Source organism: Protopterus annectens, chromosome 5.part0 (assembly GCF_019279795.1).
Source record: "Protopterus annectens isolate FY-2018-M chromosome 5.part0, PAN1.0, whole genome shotgun sequence".
Classification (NCBI taxonomy): Eukaryota; Metazoa; Chordata; order Ceratodontiformes; family Protopteridae; genus Protopterus; species Protopterus annectens.
This window is the reverse complement of record NC_056735.1, coordinates 45299121-45321926: the sequence shown is the minus strand read 5'-3', so window position 1 is coordinate 45321926 and position 22806 is coordinate 45299121. Positions and strand designations below refer to the sequence as shown.

Sequence of the window (22806 nt, the reverse complement as noted above, 5' to 3'; positions counted from 1 at the left end):
CCTTGAACATGAAACATACACATGCTCTTTGATACACATTCCTGACTGTATTACATTGTATTCATTGTACAATACAGTACAGTTGTTAAGAGGGCATTTTAAATTTATTGTTTTGAACATTTTCCAGTAAACAATGAAACAAAATGCATACACCAATGACAAAACTGCCCAATTCAGAACATTTCCATCATAAAAAGTCTACTCAACCTTCTGTAGTTCACCAGTATCAGTAAATATGCACAATCTCTGAAGTAGTAAAATCCACATTAAAGAAATCTGTAACTAATAAAGAGGTTGCTGCTAGCAAACAACTTTATATGTCATTGTTTCATCTACAAATAAAGTGCCTCTTGTCCTTGAAGAATAAATTGCCTATGTTGCATGCATTAAAAAAATTATAAGCTAGTAATACCGCAATAGGGAATGGATAGCAAACTGATAACAGGTTCATATTTACTAGGTATCTTTGCCAAAAAGGACTGCAGCATCCACCCCCTTTACAACACAGTACAGTATCAGCAATGCATCTACCTACTGTGGGAGTAGAACCCACAGCCGTCTGCATCAAAAGCAAGTACACTACCTGTTGTGCTATTAACAGTGCAAGCAGACTTAGCATAAGCAGCACTAAACTTTTGTTCCCCTGCAGCTCTCAGCTCCTTGTAAAATCTACTCGACACTCAGCTGTAATCTCTGAACTTTGCAACACAAGAAATCTGGAAAAAGCCAAAATTTATTTGGGGGGGGGGGACAAAAGGACAAAAACCAGGGACGCATTTTAAACATTGCTTGTATAATGTTGGAAAGTTGCTAGAATAAAATGCTATGTTACCACCATACATTTCACTGCCACATCTTGAACCCAGGGGACCCTGTGCAAAACAGTCAGAGCAACATACCACTAGGCCAAATCAGCTGTTTTGTGAAAGAGGAAGACGGAAACTTAAATGGCTACCATTTAGTGAATTCAGTTCTCACCATAGCTGTCAACCTCTTAGCACAAAACACCTGAACAAAGCCAACAATGGGTGAATACAGCCCCCAAACATTCAGTGAATTCAGTTCTCACCATAGCTCTCAACCTATTAGCAAAAAACACCCGGGCAAAGCCAGTAATGGGGGAATATAGCCCCCAAACATATTCAGTGAATTCAGTTCTTACCATAGCTCTCAACCTTAGCACAAAACCTGGATGAAGCCAATAATGGGGGAATACAGTCCCAAAAATAGGCACAAATTTCAAATATCCATCTTATACACTTAGAAAATTGCTAGAATAAAAGCTTTTGTGTTGCCATGCACTTTCTGAAGAATATGAAGTCTGATATTCAAATGCATGTCATTTTTAACATTTGTTAACCAGGAAAGTCTGACTTGGAACAAAAGCTAATTTTTAGCAGAGGCCCAGAGAGAAACACTCCAGACAGACACATGTCTTTGTAAGATGGGAGGACACTAGAGGAAACAAAAACAGGGAAGGGCATACAGACTCCACACAGAGAAGGTAAGGCACCCCAGTCAAGAATCAAACCCAAGAACGTAGCTGTTAGGCAACGTTGCTACCACTGCACCAATGCACTACTGGCTTTGCAAGAACACAAAAATACAGAAACCACAGATTTTATGAGGAACAGTCAGAACAAGTATGAGGGAAAAATCTGCAACATTTTTACAAATGGTGGTGGGGAGGGAATTCAGGCTCTTCCCACCTGGGCCCGAGGTGCAGGGTTCAAGCCTTATTCTCTACCCACCACCATGTAGTACCTGGGGCATTTTACACACACCTGGGGCATTTTACACACACGTGCACACACACACGCACACACAGACACGCACACACCCTACCTGGATATATGTAGTAGATCCCTTCATTGCATTAAATCCACAGCCGTTGCACTACAAGCCTGCCCGCGCCCTATGTCCGTTGGAGCATTACAGCCCGCGAGATGTTCCTCCCCCGACGAGACTCCAGCTTGTTGACGTTGCAGTCCGAGTCCAATCCCTTCCCAGCGACACTCTATGCAGTTACAACTGCATAGACTTCTGGGATCTCTGCTCTTGAATGTTTCCTAATCCGGACTGTCTCCGCAACAGTCCGGATATCGGAAATGCTGCTAGTGCGCATGCGCGGGTCCACTATTTGCGATCATTTTTTATTTTATTTTATTTTCTTCTTTTCTATTTTCTTTTCTTTTTTTTACAGCTGGGGGGGCTGCAGTCCAGTAGCACGGGGGCAGCCCCTGCCATTCACCATCCCTCGTTTACTCCTAATGTTTCCCTTTTCTTTATACTGTACTTCAGTATCTTCAGTAGAACATCACTGCCCACGTCTGCTTCTTTGTACTTGTTTACGGTCATTCTAAGGCCACTGTTCCTCACTCACAGTCCTTTAGTCCCATTTTTACTTGAACCTCTTAATTCTAGTCTTTGATTTTCCCAATTTGTATCACAGATTCCTGTTCTTAATTCCTCCTCAGTCTACATTTTTATGTCTCTCTCAAGCCATTGGTTTGTTTCATTTTGTCCAGTGCATATACATGTTGTGTCTTTTGTCTGCTGGAATGTGTTCTGCTCTGTCAGCTGCCAGTTTGATTTGGTTATTATGTACACTGCTTCTGTGTTGTATGCGTCTTTTAGCCTTTGGAATATCTCCTGTCTGCCATTTTAGATCGTTTTCCACTATTATTTCCATGTTAGCTTGCGAATAAGAGATTTGGGTGAGGATCACTTTCTAACTGAAGACCAGTAAAAAGTGCTGATTTTAGAATATTTTCTCTATCTCCTTGTTGGCGTCCATATTACTAATGTCACATGTATTTTTGACGTCAAAAGTGTTGCTTTATGTGCAGGGATCATCTTGCATGCTGAGGTAATTGAGCTTGTGGCCTTTGTGGTACTGAGGTCCTTTTGGATCAGCACACCCAACACTTAAAATCCATCAACAGTATGGCAAGCCCTTGACTGTTCCCTAGCGGAATGCTCCGCCTATTTTAGTAGCATTGCAGATAAAAAGGACGTCAGTGTTGCTAATTGCCAGGCTCCCCTTCCTTACCATTTTCTTTGCACCAGATTACCCAGAATGCACAGCTTTAATCTATCTCTGTGTTGTCAGGTGTGAGAGACTTCAATAGATCTGGATGATAAGGTGGAAGACAGTATTTTTGTTGTAATGACAGCTTGGAAAAACACCAACATTGATTTGGTCTGATGGCCATAAGATTCAAACAGCACCTAAAACAGGTAAAGCAAGTCTTCCATTGTGGGAACAGATGGCCTCTGCCATGCTTTACAGACTGCAGCTGTATTCAACCTCTATAACAGAGCTGTAAAACTGGTATCCCAGATTTTCACTTACAAGTTGTAGTAAGCGTGTGACTTTAAAACTATCTGGTGGTTTACAAATGAGAATTTTATATTTTTAGTTGATTAGTAGGGCCTGTAAACATAGCTGCTAATAACATATTAAATAACTTACAAGAGTCTTGTATTTTTAGTTAATTGCTGGGGACTCTAAATTTAGTTATTAATTGTACATTAAATAGCTTTGTATGATGGGTCCCCTCTGTGGGTTAAATTCTAGGATAATAATAAACAAGTTAAATATAAATTCTGTCTCTTCTGTTGTTTGGATAACTGTTGAAGTGGTTAGGTCTTTGGAATCTTATTTATCAAATGTTGGAAGTTTTAAGACATTAGTAAACTTGCGCCAAGTTAATGGTTTTGTTTCTTTCTTTCTTCATTATTTAGATTTTGTTAACCAGGTTAGTTCTGTTGGTCTGTGTGCTTATTTTCAGAGGGGATCAGTGTAGCTTAATGACATTGCAGTGACCTGTCATACAAACGCATTTAATACAACGTTGTACTTAAAACATAATTTGCACAATTTCCCCACATTTTATTGAATAATAGTATATCTGGTAAATAGTTAACCTAGCGTTGCACAGAAATCGTACTGTCCCAGATTTTGTGGGACCGAAGGTAGTTGCCCCAAAACATATAGGTTTAAAATGCCAGTTACCATTGAGATATATGGCTATGGTAACTGCGATCAAGTCCACATTGTCTTAATTTATTCTTTAGCAAATGTATGCATTTGAGGGGCTCATTTGATTCTCTGGGAAGGGTGTCCGGCTTCAGAAAGATTCTATTTAAACACTCTATTCCAAAGTGCACATTAACTTTGTGGGACAGTTACTGTTTAAGGGAAAGTATTTGATGTAATAGGAAATAAATTCTGTTTCATATACCAAATCAATTTACATTTTTTCACTGTTTTTTTTTTTTTTCGCAGTTCCCATCTGCTGTTTAATGTGCAAAGGACTAGATGTTGACATTTTTAACCTGTTCTGTTTTTATTGGTCTAGGACTTCTTGCCAAGATTGTTAAAACTCAACTGCCTTTTCACAGAACTTGAATTGCGTTCAACGTTGTTTAGAATTTTCAGTGAGCGTGGTTCATCCAATTTGCTGCCCATTACTTGCCCATATAGTCTGCATGATCCCAAATGATTCATTTTTGTCCAGTTTCTTTGGCTGAGCCCTGTGGCTACTTACTTTAAGGAGGGAGAAAAGCTCGAAACCATTGTTGGTTGGCCAAGTTCCTTGTCTGAGGAACACTCGTTGCTTTGGACATTTGTTGCTTCCATTTCCTTTTGAGCTGTCACTACATGCATCACTGACACTTGTCAAAAACTTAAATCAAGTATGGTAAGACTTTGCAGTTTGTATAGATTTGGGGGTTTAACACCCAAGACCATCATATTCCACAGAGGTGAAAATGGGGCTTCAAAGTTGAGTATCCCTGAAACAGGATTTTGATCCGACTTGTTTAAAGTTTGTGCTGAAACTGTCATTTTTATTTTCCAAGGTCCTGGCCTCATCCATGTGCCTCACACATTGCAAGGATTTGTACTCTTTCTCATCCGACCATCACTTCTGGTATCCCTGAACCTGAGCAACGTGGTAACTCCGTGGTTGCAGAGGTCTGCCTCACAGCTTCACTGCCAATAGGATGACAGAGGGATATTGTCATACATAGGGAGGGACATAACTAATAAAAAAAAACCTCTATACAGGCAGTTGTTGAAATATTTGGCTAGATTCAAAGATGCCCTGAAGTCAGACTATGTAAGGCCACGGAAGTAGACTTTCCCTATCCTCTCAGAGGTTGACCAAAGATGTAGTTGGTATTTTTTTTTTCCTTTTCTGTACAGACTCCACAAATAGGTAATTTCAGGGATTTGCCTCCTGTAAGTGAATCCCAAAATAAGATGCTTTTGCTGTTACAGCAATATATAAACAGGCTTGTCAGGGTAGCAACCACTTTGTTGCTTGGCTTGTAACCACACTAGAAAATACTAGCAGTTTCTGAAGAGCATATTATTTTGTGGAGAGCATTTCATCAGTAGATATACAGGTGTTGATGCTGTGGTTTCAGAGGTCCTGTGCTGCACTAATCTGTAAGTATGCAGGTACTTGCACTTTTTAAGTGATAGTGTCAAGGGCTGTGGATACATCAAGCTGCGTTGCACTGCACAGGATGGGGAACTCTACACGTAAGCTGCACTGATAGATACAATTGATACATTGTTGGATACAGTTGATACATTGATGGATACAATTGATACAAGTCTCTGTTACTCATTATTTTCAAACTCTGGAGTTTTATTACCTTGGTACAGTGAGTGCTGCATAGTCTGATGGCCCCTCTGTGAAAAAACATTACCTGTTATACTAAAGAACCCCAACTTTATAACATCTACAAGATGGAGACATTGTAAAAGGGTCAGCAAAAAGGCATGTAATGCGAAGACATAAAAAGAAATTTAATGTGGACACGGAGAAACAACTAAGAACTGGAGGCAGGAGCTGTGAGCTAAATGGTGGGCATTTGGAGGCAGTTTTTCATATTTGGTGGTCTTGGACAGTGCAGTGGTGCAGCAGTAGCATTGTTGCCTCACAGCACGAGGTTCTCCGGTTCAGTTCGTGGCTGGGCTACCTTCTGTGCGGAGTCTGCATGTCCACAGTGTATTCATGTGCGTTTCCTCCGGGTGCTCCGGTTTCCTCCCATGTTACAAAGACATGCGTCTGAAGCGTTTCTGCCCGGGCCTCCACTGAAAACTGGCTTTGTTCCAAGTTGGACTTTCCCAGTTAACAAATGTTAAATAAAAAATAAATATGGTTCATGTAACAATCTTCCCAGGGACATTATAGGTTTTAGAGTTTGAGAGAATTTGAAGTGTAAGATTGCACAGAGTACATCTGCGCAGCCGGAATAGTGTCAGTTGTTGATTCAGTAGTTAAGGAAATTCTGTAAATTCAGTGGGCCTTAATTGCCACAAGAGTTTGTTTCATTGATCAGATTCTGCATGGAGTACAGGACTTTTCACCCACAAGACCCATATTTGTTAAAGTTTGTTATAGGGTTTCCATAGAAAGGGGTTTGATGTATTGGATTCAGTTAATTGATGGTCCTCGAAATAGCCATTCAAGGAATGAGAACGTAGTCATGTATATTTTTAATTCCTGCCTGCATTTCTGCATCATTACCTGTTTGTTGTAAATGTTTGCAAATTAAAGAGTATTTTCAGATGTCATTTTTGTGTAGAAACCTGCATCAGAGCTCCTGAGTACAACTGCACAAGCTTTCAATTGTATTGTTTTCATTCTTAATTGGTGCATAACTTCAAAACCTTCTGATTTGTTTGCAGAGCTGCAGAAGCGGTGTTGAAGGGGCAGGCTGACTCCATCGTTTCCTACCACAAGCAGAACATCTCTAATACCAAGTTAGAGAAAGATAACCAGTCCACGGTAAGTAGTAATGGGTCCTGTTTGTCTTCATCTGCTGCCCAGCTCATCTGTGGACAGTGTTCATCACAGACCAGAGACCTTAATATAACAGAGTAAAGTAAAGTGCCATCCAGTGGAACCTAGTAGAATATGGCTCCTGCAGCACACTATTATAAAACTGCCGTCTGCACGATGTATAGCTTTGCATAGTGAAAGATGGTACACTGTCATATAATGAAATACAGTGGAATTTATGGTATAGTGGTACTTCATTCAAGTGTGGAGGATGTTGAAATGCTGAGCAGAATGTAGTACATTTGTGTACAGTGTTGAGTGCAGCATAGAATGGAATATGTACATTGCTATGTGTTTAACACAGTGCAGTCCCGTGGAATGTTTTGTAGTGTAACTTAAAAAGTCAGGCACAGCAGTGAACTGTTAAACAATACAGGAGGGTACAGTACAGGAAGATGTTATGTCACACTAACCGTGAATGCAGTACAGTGTAGTACAGTGCATCAGAGTATGTTAGAATGCAGTTTTATGCATTTAGCTCAGTACATTAAGCCACTAAGCTACAAACAAATAATGTCCTGTTAAACCAGTTTGTTTCCTAGCAGCTTTTCTGTCCTCTGTAGCTGAGCAGCGCACATTTATTAGTCCACCATGGTCTGGTCACCTCTGGAGAGAGGTTCTTTTACTTCAGTGGCTGTTGGTTAACAAAATAGTAAATGTTAACAGCACAAATGCTTATGAAACAGTAGATGGAGCATAAGGAAGAACCAAGTCGTTCTGATTATATCCAGGAATGAAGTTCTTGTAACCTTTTGTTAACTTTTTTTATTATCCATTACAGATATGTTTTAATATTAATTAATCTGGTTACTCAATGCTGAACTAGCGTGATGAGCTTCAGGTAATATTGCACTGTGTAGTAGATATGATAGCAGTAGAGCTGTGTGCTTCTTTGTCCTCTGTAACTTTTTGGGTCTTTCTGGTGTTCTTTATGCGTCTCTTTTGACAGAAGTACTGTTAGGGGTCATGCCCTTTAATGCTAATAACCATTTAGCTACAACCTTTCACTATGCAAGGTGCTTTACATTTAACACTAGTATTAAAGGAAACAAGTCTGTTCAGCTTTCCTCCATTTATTTTTTATTGCTGGCAGGCTTGAATTTTTCTTTTTAAAAAAGCCAAGTCATTCATCTACATTTCTTTGCATTTTCTTCTATAGCTTACATAATTAATGATCTCAGCAAGTATATAAACTTTGTTTACAGAGAGAGAGAGAGAGACCCAGTCACAAGAGGGCTTCTTCCAGACCTGTCGACATCAGTCTTAGTGCAGTTAACTTCAAGGCAGTTTACTTCATGTTGTGGTATGTGTGTGTGTGTTGTGTGTGTTGACCTGAAGTAGGTGCATATGTGATGGGGTCACCTAGGATCCTTCCCCCTCTCCATACAGTGGCTGGAACACTGCCCCATGGATGCAGGCTTTCCAGCCAGCAATATCCGTGCTCGCATCACTTTCTCAGGTGTGTAGCTGTGCAGCTGCACTCTTTCCTCTACCTCGAGTCATACTCCTCTTCCTCTGCTACCCCCTCAACTGTAATGCTGTGCGTGATAGTATAGGCTGCTACATTACCACTCCCCCTCCCCGTGTAAGCTGTCCTTTGATCACCAAGACTGAGAAATCAACAGTTTCTCGTATTGGAATTGCAAAGTCCCATGCTGCTTTGCAGGGGTGGGGTAGTCAAGATGTTGTATTCTTCAGATTGTATACAACATTTGTGAGTGCCTCAGTAAAATGTAGAATGCTCTGACTTCCCTTTCTTTGAAGTAGTAATAAAGAATGCGTGACTGCATTGGTGAAAATACCTAGATTCCACACCTTCTTTTGCTAAAAGTTCTCTTTGGGCATTCTCTGGCTTTCAGTACCCTGTAGAGAGAAATACAGTTACAGATTTCTTTCAGTTCTGCTGCACAGCATAAGTTGTCTCAGTATCCGTCTGTTACCCATTAGAAATCTCTTGCAGGTCAATTTTGGAAAGACTAATGGGGAGGTCTGTTTGTTTTGCTTCGTATGGATCAGTTGCCGGTGTGATTGGTTCTGTGCGAGCTCTGTGGATTTCCTTCCTCGCTGATTCTCCAGTTAGGACTGTTGACATGATGTCCTTCAAGGATGCATCTGCAGTCCTTACAAATGGGTTGTCCTGTCGTCAGGCAGCCCTTCGGTCGGCCGGATTCCAAAGTCTGGGTCTGGCCTCGGCTGGTGTAGCACTTCACCCGACGTCATAGCGGCAGTTCTTCGGGTATAAAGGCATCAGCCGATGCCATTTTCCTCAGTCTTTCTTGCCGCGGCCGAAGCAGAAGCTGTAAGTGCCGGTCGGTCAGAACCAGAGATTACTACTACAAGTACCGAAGACTTCTAAAGCTCAGTACCACTCTTTCTTGCCTCAGCAGATGTCAGAAAAAGTGAATAACTGTTTAACTTGTGGGAAACAAATACCTCATAAAGATTTCCACTGTTACTGCTTACCTTGCTTAGGCCCAGACCACGACGTAGCAGCTTGTCTAGCCTGTGCTTCTTTCAACCGGCGGACACTTAGACGCCGGTAGGAATTTGCTGAGGAGTTTTATTTTGCTTACATTATGCCTGGACCGGACTTGACTACGCAAATTTCTAAAAGCACAAGGAAAAGGACGTGTCTCGGTTTCGCTGAAACCGAGTCCACGGTTCTTCCTTTACCGAGGCCTCATCCAGCATGGTGGAATCGTCTGGTCTGAAATACCACCCGCTCTTGCAGGTTCACAGGATTTATCTGATACTATCCGGATATTTCTACCCCTGCACGTGGAGCTGCTAGGCCACCTGCATCTATGTCGATTAAGGCCTTTGCCAGGGCTAAAGCAGCAAAATCTACCACAACTGTGCCTGCTAAGACCCCCTCACACAGGCCTAGCTCTAGTTCACAAATGCTTAGTCTTGCAGAGGATCTCATTTCTTTGATCCGGGGATCCCAACCTCACCCAGACAGGGCCTCTCACCCACCTCCAGAGAAGAGGCCTAGAGCAGAGCCCTCTGAGCCAGTTTCTACAGATAACTCCTCTGATGAATCAGATAATTCTAACCCTCCAGAAGGCCCTTTTTCTCCTTATGAGGACTCTGATGCAGAAGAGTCCATTCCTTCTGCCTCTCCGCCTGAGGAATTGTCCTTTGGGGAAACCTTGCATGCTATGAGGGAACAAAACAATTTCAATGGCAGGGCCAGGATTTTTCAGACTCTAGGAAAAGGCTTAGAACCTTTCTGCATTTGCCACAGCATAGGCCTTTAGCCATTTCTCCAGTACTTACTGTTGTGGATGATGCATTTAATGATGCTTGTACTGCTCCTGATTCTCTTCCTCCGGCCCCTGCTAAGCCCGATAGATACTACAGGGTTCCGGACACACATTATCATTTGTATAAGGCCCCTCTTGCAGATCCCAAAACTATCTCCCAGGGACCCAAGGCTGTAGCAGCTACCTCTGCCAAAAACCCCCTCCCCTCTGAAAGGGAATCTAGGGCCTTAGAGAGATGGGGTAAAAAAGTTTACACTTCTGCTACTCTTTCAGCTAGAGCCTTGAGCTGTCAATTCCACATGATTCAGTATCAGGAATTTATGTTAGATCAGTTAACTAAAAATCTGTCCTCTGATGAACCATTAGACAAAAAATCTGTTCAGGAAATGGTACATAACATTCAGCAGGTCAGTAATCATTCTTTAAAATGCTGCTATGATGCACTGGAGGCTTCCTTTAGATCAGCCATGACTGGCACAGTGATCAGAAGACATGCATGGTTAAAAGAGCAGTCCTTACCAGACCATGTTAAATCAAAGCTCCTAGATGCTCCCATGGATAAGCTCAATTTGTTTGGCTCCCCTGCACAGCAAGTGCTGAAGAAGGTGGAAGAGAAAGCAAAATCTGTCCAGACAGTCAAGAGGAACTGGCCTAGAATTGGTCCTTTCCAGACACCTCCAGAGCTCCGAGAGGCAGAAATAGGCGCTCAAGAGGCAGGGGTCAATCCAGAGGTGCCTACAGGGGACGTCAATGACAGGCTAACAACCAGCGAGGTACAGCCACAGATCCAGCCGCCACCACTTCCACAGGACAATCACAGTGACTTGGCTCTGGCACCGCCTACCAGGGAACAACTAGAAGCACCCTTAGGTGGGAAGCTAGCCTTATTTTCAGTAAACTGGCATTACATCACAGGAGACAAATGGATTTTACAGACAATAGACCAAGGTTACAGGTTTCACTTCCATACTCTACCAAGGAAGAGAGGAATGCCAAACCTACCTCCAAATCAGAAGACAGAAGCTCTACAACAAATAACTCACTTACTAAGGATGAGAGCTGTAGAAAGGGTACCATCTATGGAACAAGGGCAAGGATTTTACTCCAGACTCTTCCTGGTACCAAGAAAAGAAAACCAATGGAGACCTATTCTCGACCTGTCCGCTTTAAACACATACCTCATTGTTCCAAAATTCAAAATGCTGACTCTACAGCAGCTTCTTCCCATGCTGGGCAAGGAGTCTTGGCTGGTAACTCTAGATCTCAAGGAGGCATACCTGCACGTCCCCATACGACCAAATTGCAGAAGATACCTCAGATTTCTTGCAGGATCAGAGCATTATCAATTCTCAGCATTGCCCTTTGGCTTATCTACTGCGCCCAGAGTATTCACGAAATGCCTGGCATCAGTAATTGCTCATTGCAGGCTTCAGGGAATTCAAATTTACACCTGGACGACTGCCTGTTACAAGTGGACAACAAAACAAATTAACAAAAGATTTGGAAAGGGTCATTCATCTACTACAAGCCCTGGGATACACAGTCAATATAAAAAAGTCAAGGCTGATACCATCCCAAAGGATTACCTTCTTGGGTGCAGATTTGGACACAACAAAACAAATGGCATTCCTGACAGTAGAAAAACAGGAGCAACTCCCTTTCTACTTCATGGCATTAACAAAGCAGAACCAGCTAACAGCAAGAAAAGTCCTGCAAGCTCTCGGTTACATGGCATCCTGCATAATATTAATTCCACATGCCAGACTACATATGAGAAAGTTACAGTGGTACCTAAGGAATTTATGGTCTCAGCACAAGCACAGCCTAGAAACCCAAATTCCAATTATTCCATGCCTGCTACAAGAATTCCAATGGTGGGCCCAGGCCTGTCAATCAAACAAGGGACTTCCCTTCCACAGCACTCAACCAAGCCAGACCATCACAACAGACGCCTCAGACCTCGGTTGGTGTGGCACACATGCTGGACAAGTGCATACAAGGCTTATGGACTCAAGACCAGCTGCACCTACACATAAATCAAAAGGAAATGCTGGCAGTAAAACTGGCAATTCAGGCATTCAGACCATTTCTTCAACAGGGTCAACTGCTGATAAGGACGGACAACACCACAGTTATGTGGTACATCAACAAACAGGGAGGCACACATTCATACCCTCTATGCCGGATGGCAATGGACCTCTGGAATGTGGCACTGAGCTTCAACATTCAGCTACAAGCAATTTTTGTGCCAGGAAAAGAAAATATACTAGCAGATATCCTAAGCAGAACCACCACGGATGCCCACGAATGGATGCTGCATCCGGACATCTTCAAAACCATTACAGGGAAATGGGGACTGCCAGAAATAAACTTATTTGCATCCCCACACAATCACCAACTGAAAAAATTCTGCACAAGGACGTACCACCCACTTGCTTGGAAAGTGGACTCCCTATCTTTCAGTTGGACAAACCTGACAGCATATGCATTCCCACCTCTTCCTTTGATGCACAAGGTGCTACTGAAGATCAAAGAAGACCGTCCAAGGATCATCCTGATAGCTCCAGACTGGCCAAGGCAACATTGGTACCCATTACTGAGGAATATGTCTCGGGAACAAATATGGCCTCTGCCCTTAGTTCCCTTGCTGTTAACACAGAACAACTTCAAAACCCTGCATCCAAACCTGAAAACACTGCAGCTGACTGACTGGAACATTGCATAAGACCAAGTAACCCAGCTTTATCTCAAAGGGTTAAAGACATTATCTTGGAGGCTCGCAGACCCTCAACAAGAAAAATTATTCAGCAAAATGGAAAAGATATCTCATTTGGAGTACTGCAAAAGGAGAGAATGTGTCACTGGTAAACATAGCTAACATCCTGGAATACTTGGCAGAGCTCTTTCACAACGGCCTGTCCTATTCTTCCATTAAGATTCATGCATCAGCTATTTCAGCAGAATACAACTTGGATCCTCCAGTATTCTCACATCCTCTGCTCAGGCAGTTTCTGAGAGGGATTAAAAATGTAAAGCCACCCAGGAAGCCGCCATTGCCAGCATGGGACTTGAACTTTGTGCTAGAAAAGTTGACACTCCTCCTTTCGAGCCAGCAGCAACAGCAGAATTACAGTACTTATCATGGAAAACTGCTTTCCTGCTTGCAATCACTTCAGCAAGAAGGGTATCTGAGCTACAGGCATTAATGGTAGTACAGCCCTTCCTGATCTTCCGTCAAGATAGAGTGTCCATGAGAACTAATCCTACTTTTATGCCAAAGGTGGTCTCCAGGGTATCTTTAAATCAAGCTATCCACCTTCCTACATTCTTCCCCAACCCACAAAACAGGGGAGAAAGACTGCTGCATACCTTGGATGTACATAGACAATTACGTTACTACCTGGACAGGACCAAGAGCAATAGAAAAACTGACCAGCTACTGGTAGCATATGCAACAGGAATGGAAGGAAAAGCAATTTCAAAACAGACAATCTCTAAGTGGATAGGAAATTGCATTAGATTTTGTTACTCCTACCATGGAAAGAAAACTCCAGAAAACATCAGGCCTCACTCTACAAGGGCTACAGCCACTACCACAGCTTTTTTTACGAGGAGTGGCTACCAAAGACATTTTAGAGGCTGCTACTGAGCTCCGTGCATACATTTGCCAAGCATTATAATTTACCTTTATACTCCAGATCCCGAGCAGGTTTTGCCACTGCTGTTTTGCAAGGGATCTTAACTACACCATAATCTATTTCTCCTCCTCCCCAGTTTGGCTATGGTATTCTACCCATTTGTAAGGACTGCAGATGCATCCTTGAAGGACATAGTACAGTTTTGTACCTACCATAAATGTAGATGTCCGATAGGCATGCATCTGCAGTCAGGATTACCCACCCTCCTTCCCCTCTGTGGTACTCCTAGGGTATTTGCCCATCTTGTAGCTAGCTGGGAGAATCTATTATGGTGTATTTGTTTGTATATATGTACATACATGCTTATTTTTTGTTTGCTCTCTACTATTTGGAACCATTTGCATTTATCCAAATTTAGCCTTTCTAGAGGGCACCTGGCATCTGGGGCAAGAAAGACTGAGGAAAATGTCGTCGGCTGATGCCTTTATACCCAAAGAACTGCCGCTATGACGTCGGGTGAAGTGCGACACCAGCCGAGGCCAGACCCAAACTTTGGAATCCTGACGACAGGACAACCCATTTGTAAGGACTGCAGATGCATGCCTATCGGACATCTACATTTATGGTAGGTACAAAACTGTACTTTTCTATTCACAATCCAGTGTTGGCTTAAAGTGGCTGCTGCTGTTAGAAATCTGCCTTCGCAGTATGAGCATCTCAATTTGTGTAGAGTTGAGGGTAAGTAATCTTTGTCTACCTTCAGGGTGAGTATATCCTTTTCATCCAGTATGCAAAACAGCTTTTTGAGGATATTTGTCTATTTGGTTGGACTGTTCAGTTTGGTTAGACTGTTCTGTTATGGAGAACCTTTGCAGTACTGCTTCACCACCAGTGGTTGAAGAGCTTCCACAAGAGGTGATTGTATCATTTCCAGTGTGCAACTATTAGAAAGATGAGTACGGTAAGACTGTCATTTAAGTCAAACACTACAGCTGTGGTTACCCAAACTGTTAAGTTGTCGTGGCTGTCCTCATTGCCTTTCAGTAGCATTGGATTATTTGGTTGTCCAGTGTTGCCACAACCTAATAATATTTAAAAAGCGCCATTTGGTACTCGATATCATGGCTGAGCAGTTCATAGTTGGTACGACTCCTGCTGTTTCATCGTGAGAGAATACTTGCATGTGGTATTCGGTAAGTTAGTCATGCTTAGGCAAGACAAAACCATATTGTATAATTTAAGTAATAACCGACAAATAGGTATGGGCATATTGAAGACTTACCCATGGTTGGCATGGTTTGATAATGAAGACGAAGCTCGAGTGATTACAAAAAGCCAAATGTGGTAAACTTCAATATACCCACACCCATGAGTTAGTTATTGCTATTATACAGTTACATTAATTAAGAAAGAAATTATTTAAATAATGTCTTTGTATAACAGGTCCGTGATGTTCCTTTGTGTTGTTTCTACATTGTTCAAGTAAGCAGTGGAGAAATGAAGATCACCATTGTTTTCTTTAACCGTAAAGTCGGAACGGTTTAACGGTATAAGAGAGAGAGAGGGCAAAAATACAAGGAAAGTCCGGTATTTTGCTTTAGTTTTGCAGAACGTACCTGATTTTCCTTTTATTTGGCCTGCCCCACCGTACATATCTCTCAAGTTTTTTAACTCAAAGAATGTTGTAGAGCCTTAAGTAAGGAGGACAAACATCCATATTGTAAATGTTGCTGTTATAAACTCAAAGAATAACAGGATTAATGCTATTGGGCTTTGCCTGAAGAATATAAATTCTGAAATTGAAATATGACATCATTATTTAATAACTTCACCCTCAGCGATTTGCTGGAAAATCCCAAATTTTATGAGAGACAGACTTAAAATATGAAGCAAAATTTTGGACATTGTGAAAATCTGGACACTTGAAATGTATACTTCCAGAGTACATACTAATAGAAGAAAGTTAACTTTTTTTCTATTGGTATATGTGGAATTTACAGTGGGGCACACTGGTTGGGCTGACCAATCAGCATGCACATTTTTGAATACTAACAAGCTATCATTGTAGAATTCTATCTAATTGCTCCCAGTTAGAACTCAAAGAAGCAGGACTCTCTCTCAGAGTATGTCTCTACACCACAAAGCTTGCTGACTTTGGTGTTTTGAGCAAAGTTATCACTCACCCTGACCTCTTGTAACAATTTTTTTTTAAATTCTGAAAGTGTCGTGGGTCATTTTCAAAAGATAGGAGAAGTAGGATTTGATTTCATTGTACACACCATACAATTCAGCTCTTTACGATTTGCCTTGGAAGTCTGTTAGCTTTAGGAATGCTGTGCTACTCAATGGAGTTCTAGAGCTTATATTCCACATGAAGCACTGAAGAATTCAGGTATGCAGATTTCTATGTGTACATGTGCTTTTGGCATTGTGCATTTTCCAAAGTACTTGTATACCCTTCTGAATGCATACTGTGTTGGACCACTGGTAGCTACAGAGTCATTGTAGTCTTATGTGATTTATTTTTACTGTCTGACCTCACCCTCACCATGGTTTAATTTTATGGGCCTGTTCTGGTTTAAAATCTGACTGGTTATTTTGTTAATTATTTGGCAGATCCTAGCAGTACATGCCATATTGAAGAGATGTAGAACTTTCAAGAATGACAGCCAGTGACCTCTGTAGCCCCTGAAGAGTATGGAGTAATGGAGTTGAATGAAATTTTAATTTCAGACATGTTCTAGGGTTCTTCCTGTTCTAAGAACGAGTTATTTAGTGTTGCGTGTAAATTAATGTGGCAGGGCAATATTACTCTTCATCAGGGTAGCCAGCTGTAATACAACTCCCTGTAATTGGGAGAGCAGAGGGTTACCAATGGTGGATTTAGGCATTGGCACAGGGGCGCGCACCACCCCCTTTTTAAAGCTGTTCTCTGAGTTAGAAAAAAAAGAAATGCACTGCTCTGTGCTTTTGTTAAAATCAGAAAATGTAATGCCAAAATATGTGTGTTCCGATAAGCACCGAACTGCAGAGTTGAATGACATCCTGTTCAAGTTACTTGAATCAAGTATTGAAGGAGAATTGCTGTAGTCAGCATGGAACTGTGTTCAGAAACACTGAGTTTTTTTTTTTTTTTTTTTCCTTAAAGGGGCACTATACCAGCTGAAAATGCCTTTTCTGTTCTCGGACCGAAACCTAAACATCAGTACTCACCCTCATATCTCATTGATGTAATGGACAGTCCCACCCACAGAATCATGTTTCTGCATAACCCTTTGTCCCTTCGATGTTTATATTCCCTATGGAATGAAAAACTGTTTGTGTTCCAGGCAGTGTTATAAATTTATCCTGCTTTCTGTAGATGGACAGAGCATTGAATGTTCCAGTTTCATTATTTATATAATGCACATTTTGACTATTTCTGGCTGAAATAGCTGCCGTTTTTGTATTCATTGCATTATTTTGTAAGATGTTTTATTGTGTCATAGGCATCTATTTTTTTTTAAGTTGTATATATTCATTTTATAAACTTTGTCAGTGCAACTCTCGCTTAAACATAGTAACGTCTTCTGATTACATAACGGCAAATAAATGTCGGTAGGTAATTGGGCAATGCCAATTTGAGGTAGAACGCCTAAATTAGCGATCCTGCTTGGAATATTTTTTTACTGCGTAGCACAGTGCTTCTTTTGCTATTATTATCTAAAGCCATGTTATAAATCCCGTTTCCTTGATGGCACAGATTCTCCGAGCAGAGTCAGTAACACATACAGCTAATGTATATGTAATGACTCGGGACTGTTACACGTGGAAAGGGAGTTGTTACGCGAGTTATGGTCTTTGTATCTACTTGCCTGGGAACAATTTCTTGTCTTCCTAATTGGCGATGGAAGTGAACAGTCTTAGGACTGTAGCTTCAAAATGCAAGCAGCTGCTCATTTTGCTTAAGAATTGCAATTAAATGCTATTAGAATTAATTTTACGGCTTTTGAAAAAAGTATTTATTTATTTATTTTTTTTACCTTGGATTGGCATCTGAGTGAGTGTGCTTGTGTTTAACTGTTTGTGTGGATCTGCAGTTGGTGTGTCATCTGAATTCAAGTTCTGTAAGGGCTTGATCCACTTTAATTGCTTGCTAGTTCATCTATGTTCTGGTTAGGATTGTTGTTATGGCGTGTGACCATACCTTTCAACTGTCCAGATTTTTGCCTCAGATTTTTATTATGTTCCTCATAAAATTTGTGATTCTCTGGATTTTTGTGGCAAATCAGTGAGTATTCAATAAATAATGACAGGATTTTGAGTTTCAGACTTCATATATTTCAGAAATTGCATAGTAACACAAAACCTTTTATTCTAGCAACTTTCAAGTTTATAGTACATATAAATTTAATATTTAAAAATTGTCCCTATTTTGGGGGCTTTGTCCAGATTTTTTTGTACTAAGAGGTTGAGAGCCAGGCATGTGACATTCTTGCATGTCAAGCCAAGTGGGTGAATTGCTATTTTGTACTGGAAGGGTGCAGCCAGCAGCGGTTTAGTAGACTATTTTGTGGACTACAGCAGAAATACTGACAGTGAAGGCACATTTGTCTTCAGTCTAAAGGTGTACAGATTTTTATCTCTTAATTTTTTTGGCAGGGCAGTGCTTTGGTATGCTTGGAGAATCTGAGATATGATGAATGGCAGGAACATTGTTAGTCTATGGATGTCTAAACAGGTTGTTTTGTGTTTGTACTGATGCTTGTATCAGTTTGTTCATTATTTCTTTTAAATGTATTTTTTTCCTCTCTTCTCAAACATGCAGTTTGTACAGTACTGAGTATAGCTGTACAGTGCTGTTATGTCGCACAAGGATATGGTGGCAGTCTTTTTTTCCCCACTGGTAATACTCTTGCAGTTAACTGTCTAATATAGACGTTCCATTTTTAATGTCTGGATAGTGATGAAACACTACACACAGTGCACTGTTGGAGCATCAGTAATGTCAAGGAGTGTTTTTTTTTTTTTTTTTTTTTTTAAACCTTTTTTTCTCCCTCCATGTGGCGTTACTACCTGTCCCTCTTTCGGAAGAGTGGTCCCTGTCATCTTGTGGGTAGAACTTAAAATGCCAAATATCCTGAGATTTTGTGATAAAATATATTGGGTCATATGAACAATTATTTTGAATCTGTCGTTCCAGCATGTTCTATTTATTGTTGTGGTGAGGTTTAGCTTACTAGAGCACGTGGCTCGCAGTGACATGGATTTCTTTAGGTGGAGCATATCCATTAATTCTGAGTTGGACATGGCTTTGTAGTTCAGGCAGAGATCACCTCTGAATAAATGATATGCCACTGAGTACAGCCAGAGGTTTTTCAGTCTGGCTGCATAGGACATATGTTTGAGGCCAGTAATCCTCTTGGTGAGGTACTTTTGTGTTTTTTCCAGCTGTTGGAAGTGTCTTGTGAGGTACATCCCAAATGGGGCATTGTACTTTATAATGGGCCTGATGAGTGACGTGTAAAGGGTCACTATAACTTCTCTATTTCTAGATGCGAACCCTTTAGTAATTAGATGGGCTACATAGAAGGATTTCCTAACTACCTTGGCGATATGATTGTCAAAAGAGAGATTACTATCTACCCGAGTCCCCAGATGTCTTATTACCTCTTCTGTATTAAGGGGGCTGCCACCTATGTGGTAATTCGTGGGAGTTTTGTTTTTGCAAACAGAATGACTTGAGGCCATGACTTTGACACCAGGTGTCAGTCTCGGTGAGGCCCTTTTGGAGGATGTCTGTGTCACCCGGAGTGTCAATTATGGCTCCCAGTTTGCAGTCATCGGCAAACTTGGTCAGCCATAGTCCTCCTGTGTTTGCCTGTACTTCTGAAAAGTATATGCCGAACAGTATCTGAAACACCTTAATATTATTGTGAAACAATACAAAAATACTTATATTGTACAAGAGTGCATTTTTATTTTGGCATAAAGGTCAAGTTCGGGTCTTTATGCTGGCTGTTGCTATAATTTGTCTTACAAAATCTCACATTTCTGTAAAAAAATATATGGCAGTCCTACCTCCATGTAATTTCCATATATAGTAAAATGGCTATATTAGGAAACTGTTTTATAGTCAAGTCTGTTAAATGTTCTATATATCTAAACTTTGTGCATGCTACTTTTTGAACCAGTGTAAACTTGTCACTGTCTCACTTTACTGTGCACTTCTGAGCTAAACCTGAAAATGATACATTTGGATCCACATTTGATCCCGTTTAATTAATGGAACTTAAATAAAATGTACATTAAAATGAGCTTGTTCATTGGACCAGCCCTCCTACCCAATTATCAAATGAATAAATAAATGATGACACATCTCATTTACTATGTTGCCTTTGTTTTTAATGGTGTTAACTCCATGGTATGGGATATAGACTTGTACGCAGTCTTTACTGCACAAATCTGAGAGCTAAAAATATTTATTTTATACTATATACCTATTTGAACTTTGCTACAGTATCCCTTTTTGATTACTGCTTTTTTAGTAGGGCTTTGAAATTCTGACTGCTTTCACCCTTGATAATGCTGTGGGATGATTTTTCTAACCATTTTGGATGGAAACTATTTTTTCTTTTGCTCTAGCCTCCTAAGACTTATAACCTTACACAACTCTACAAGATTACGTTTAGAAATACTGACCCTTCTGGATTATCTCCATTTCAAGGCAATGTTTCCATGTGCTTTTAAAGTGGTCATTTAAATTCTGTCTGTCTTTACCTTGGGTTCTTCTACTGGATGACTTACAGACATTTGTTAGTCTTTTTCGGTTCAAAGTTATTTTTTGTACTGGTATCTTAACATGGACGGGACACTATATTCCTAAATATGAACAAGTACCTATTCGTACCTGTGCCTCCTTTCTCTCTTCATATTAGATCATTGTCATATTAGTTGCATCTATTTCTTAACCAATGCTTTCATATTATATTTAACTTGGTATGATTATTTAAACTTATAGTCTTTTGGACTTCTAAACAAAATTATTTAGATGTTTTGTATTTTTTAAGACTGCAACATTATCTTACAGTGTTTTTGTAACACTATGGGGCTTTTCTGTCTGGGCCTTGGCTGAAAATAGGCACCTACCCAGTTGAACTTTCTGGGTAATCAAATAAGCACAGCATTATCGCTTTCAGGGAGCAGAGAGTCTCTGACATGTACAGAATGACTGAGTTAAGAAGTTCAAAGGTATGCCTCATAGTCTGATTAGACTTTTTTTGGGGGGGAGGTGACAAAACATATAAATGCCTAACTCTCTTTAATGGAATGCAGTCATAAATAAAACATGTTTTAATATGCATTGTAGCAGCATCTTGAAAATGAAGTGCAGTTCGGTACTGTTCATTAAAGCAAATGCATCTTTCTGAAGACTATTTATCTAAAATATGTTTTCTTTATTTTTCGTCATCTTATCTAGTCTGTACTTCAGTCATCCACATTTTTGTCACATGGTTTGGTCTGCTCCATGTAAAATGTGTGTGTATATGTTTTATTCTAGCAACTTTCTTACGTTTATAAGAATCAATACTTAAAATCTGTCCCTGATTTTGTCCCTCTGTCCCAAATTCTTGAGAAAAGAGGTTGATAGATATGAGCCTCTCCAAGCAATTCTGGGATAAAACATTTATTCTGTTGTAAAGCATCTTATCTTAGGTTGTAAAAGAAAAGGCAAAATGTTGTAGCTCCCCTACCTTTACCTATACTTCCCAACTGTCTAGAATTTTGTAAAATGTCTAGGTTTATACTTCGTTACACATGAGTTTAGGATGAGAAACTATACTGTAGGCTTTAGCAGCTCAAGGAAAAAGACGAAACACGTTTGCCCGAGTCCCTGTTTTTGTTTATGGTGTCAGTGACTGGCAATAGAACAGTAGTTGTACTGTATGCTGGGTGGAAGCCATGTCAGGAGGATGTTAAGAGCTGTTCTTGTAGGAGATAGTGAGGAGTTGTTTATGAATGCATCTTTTGTTAGTCACATTTAGTCAAAACTAGACAAAATAGCTCTGCTGCAAACAAAATGCAGAATTTTCCAAAATTCACAAGGGCTGAAAATAGCACAAGTGTTTTTTTTTTGGGGGGGGGGGGCTGAATTATATACACTAATCCCACAGATGCACCAACTCAGAGATGGGAACATTTCTTAAAACGGCATCACTACTGGCATACAGACATCACACCATCAGTGATTTCCCACAGAAAAAAATTCAACCTGAAATACATCCACAACATGTTTGTGACTAAACATGATTCTACCATGTAGAATAAAGTGGAAAGTACTCAAGGAAACCAAAAAACTGTTATCAGAGTGCAACCAGCCAGAAAGAACACTCGGTGCTTCTTTCAAGAAGTTTAATAACACGAGTAAAAAAGACACATTAACGCTTTTAAATCCACATATAATCCCATGCGTTTTCGTCCAAACAAATGGACTTCATCAGACAGCAATTAATGATTCATTGGACAATTATATACTCTCATTCATTAAAAACAGACCAATTAGACTTCAAGTAAAGCTTTTAAATGTGCAAATCACGCATACCCTAAACCTCATGAATATTAATTAAAACCAATTTGGACACCATACTGCTACTTGACATATAAACACACTGACAACATCAATATTATTATTATAAGAACTTAATTTGTATAAAAATGTGTTTCATAAACCTATTGAATTAATAAATATTAATAAATAATGTTATATAATATAAATAGTATCATAAAATACATTTGATATGTTACGTATTTAAAATAAAATTTAGTAAAATACACCCTTTAATATTAAAAACTCTTATTACTTTTATATTTTATTTGCTCTTAGCTTTAATAAAGAAACAATGCTTAAAAAATCATTTAACCCAGGCTTTTTCCCTGCTTCTAGGTACACCTGCCACCACAATTCCCTACTCTCGAAAAGTTCTTCCCATATGCCTCCCCTGGCATCTTGTTTGACTTGTTGAAGGACAAAAAAATAAAAATTACAACCCACACAATTCC

At 40.2% G+C, this 22806-nt stretch overlaps 1 protein-coding gene across 4 annotated transcripts in view; it reads left to right on the top strand.

The window, feature by feature from the left end:
• The window catches only part of BCL9 (BCL9 transcription coactivator), a 1690791-nt gene that overhangs the window by 1522563 nt on the left and 145422 nt on the right, over positions 1-22806 (top strand). For all 4 annotated transcript variants that reach the window (XM_044072112.1, XM_044072109.1, XM_044072110.1 and 1 more), the window contains one exon: positions 6710-6809. In XM_044072112.1, the coding sequence (XP_043928047.1) occupies positions 6710-6809 (100 nt within the window). The remainder of the gene's footprint in view (positions 1-6709; positions 6810-22806) is intronic.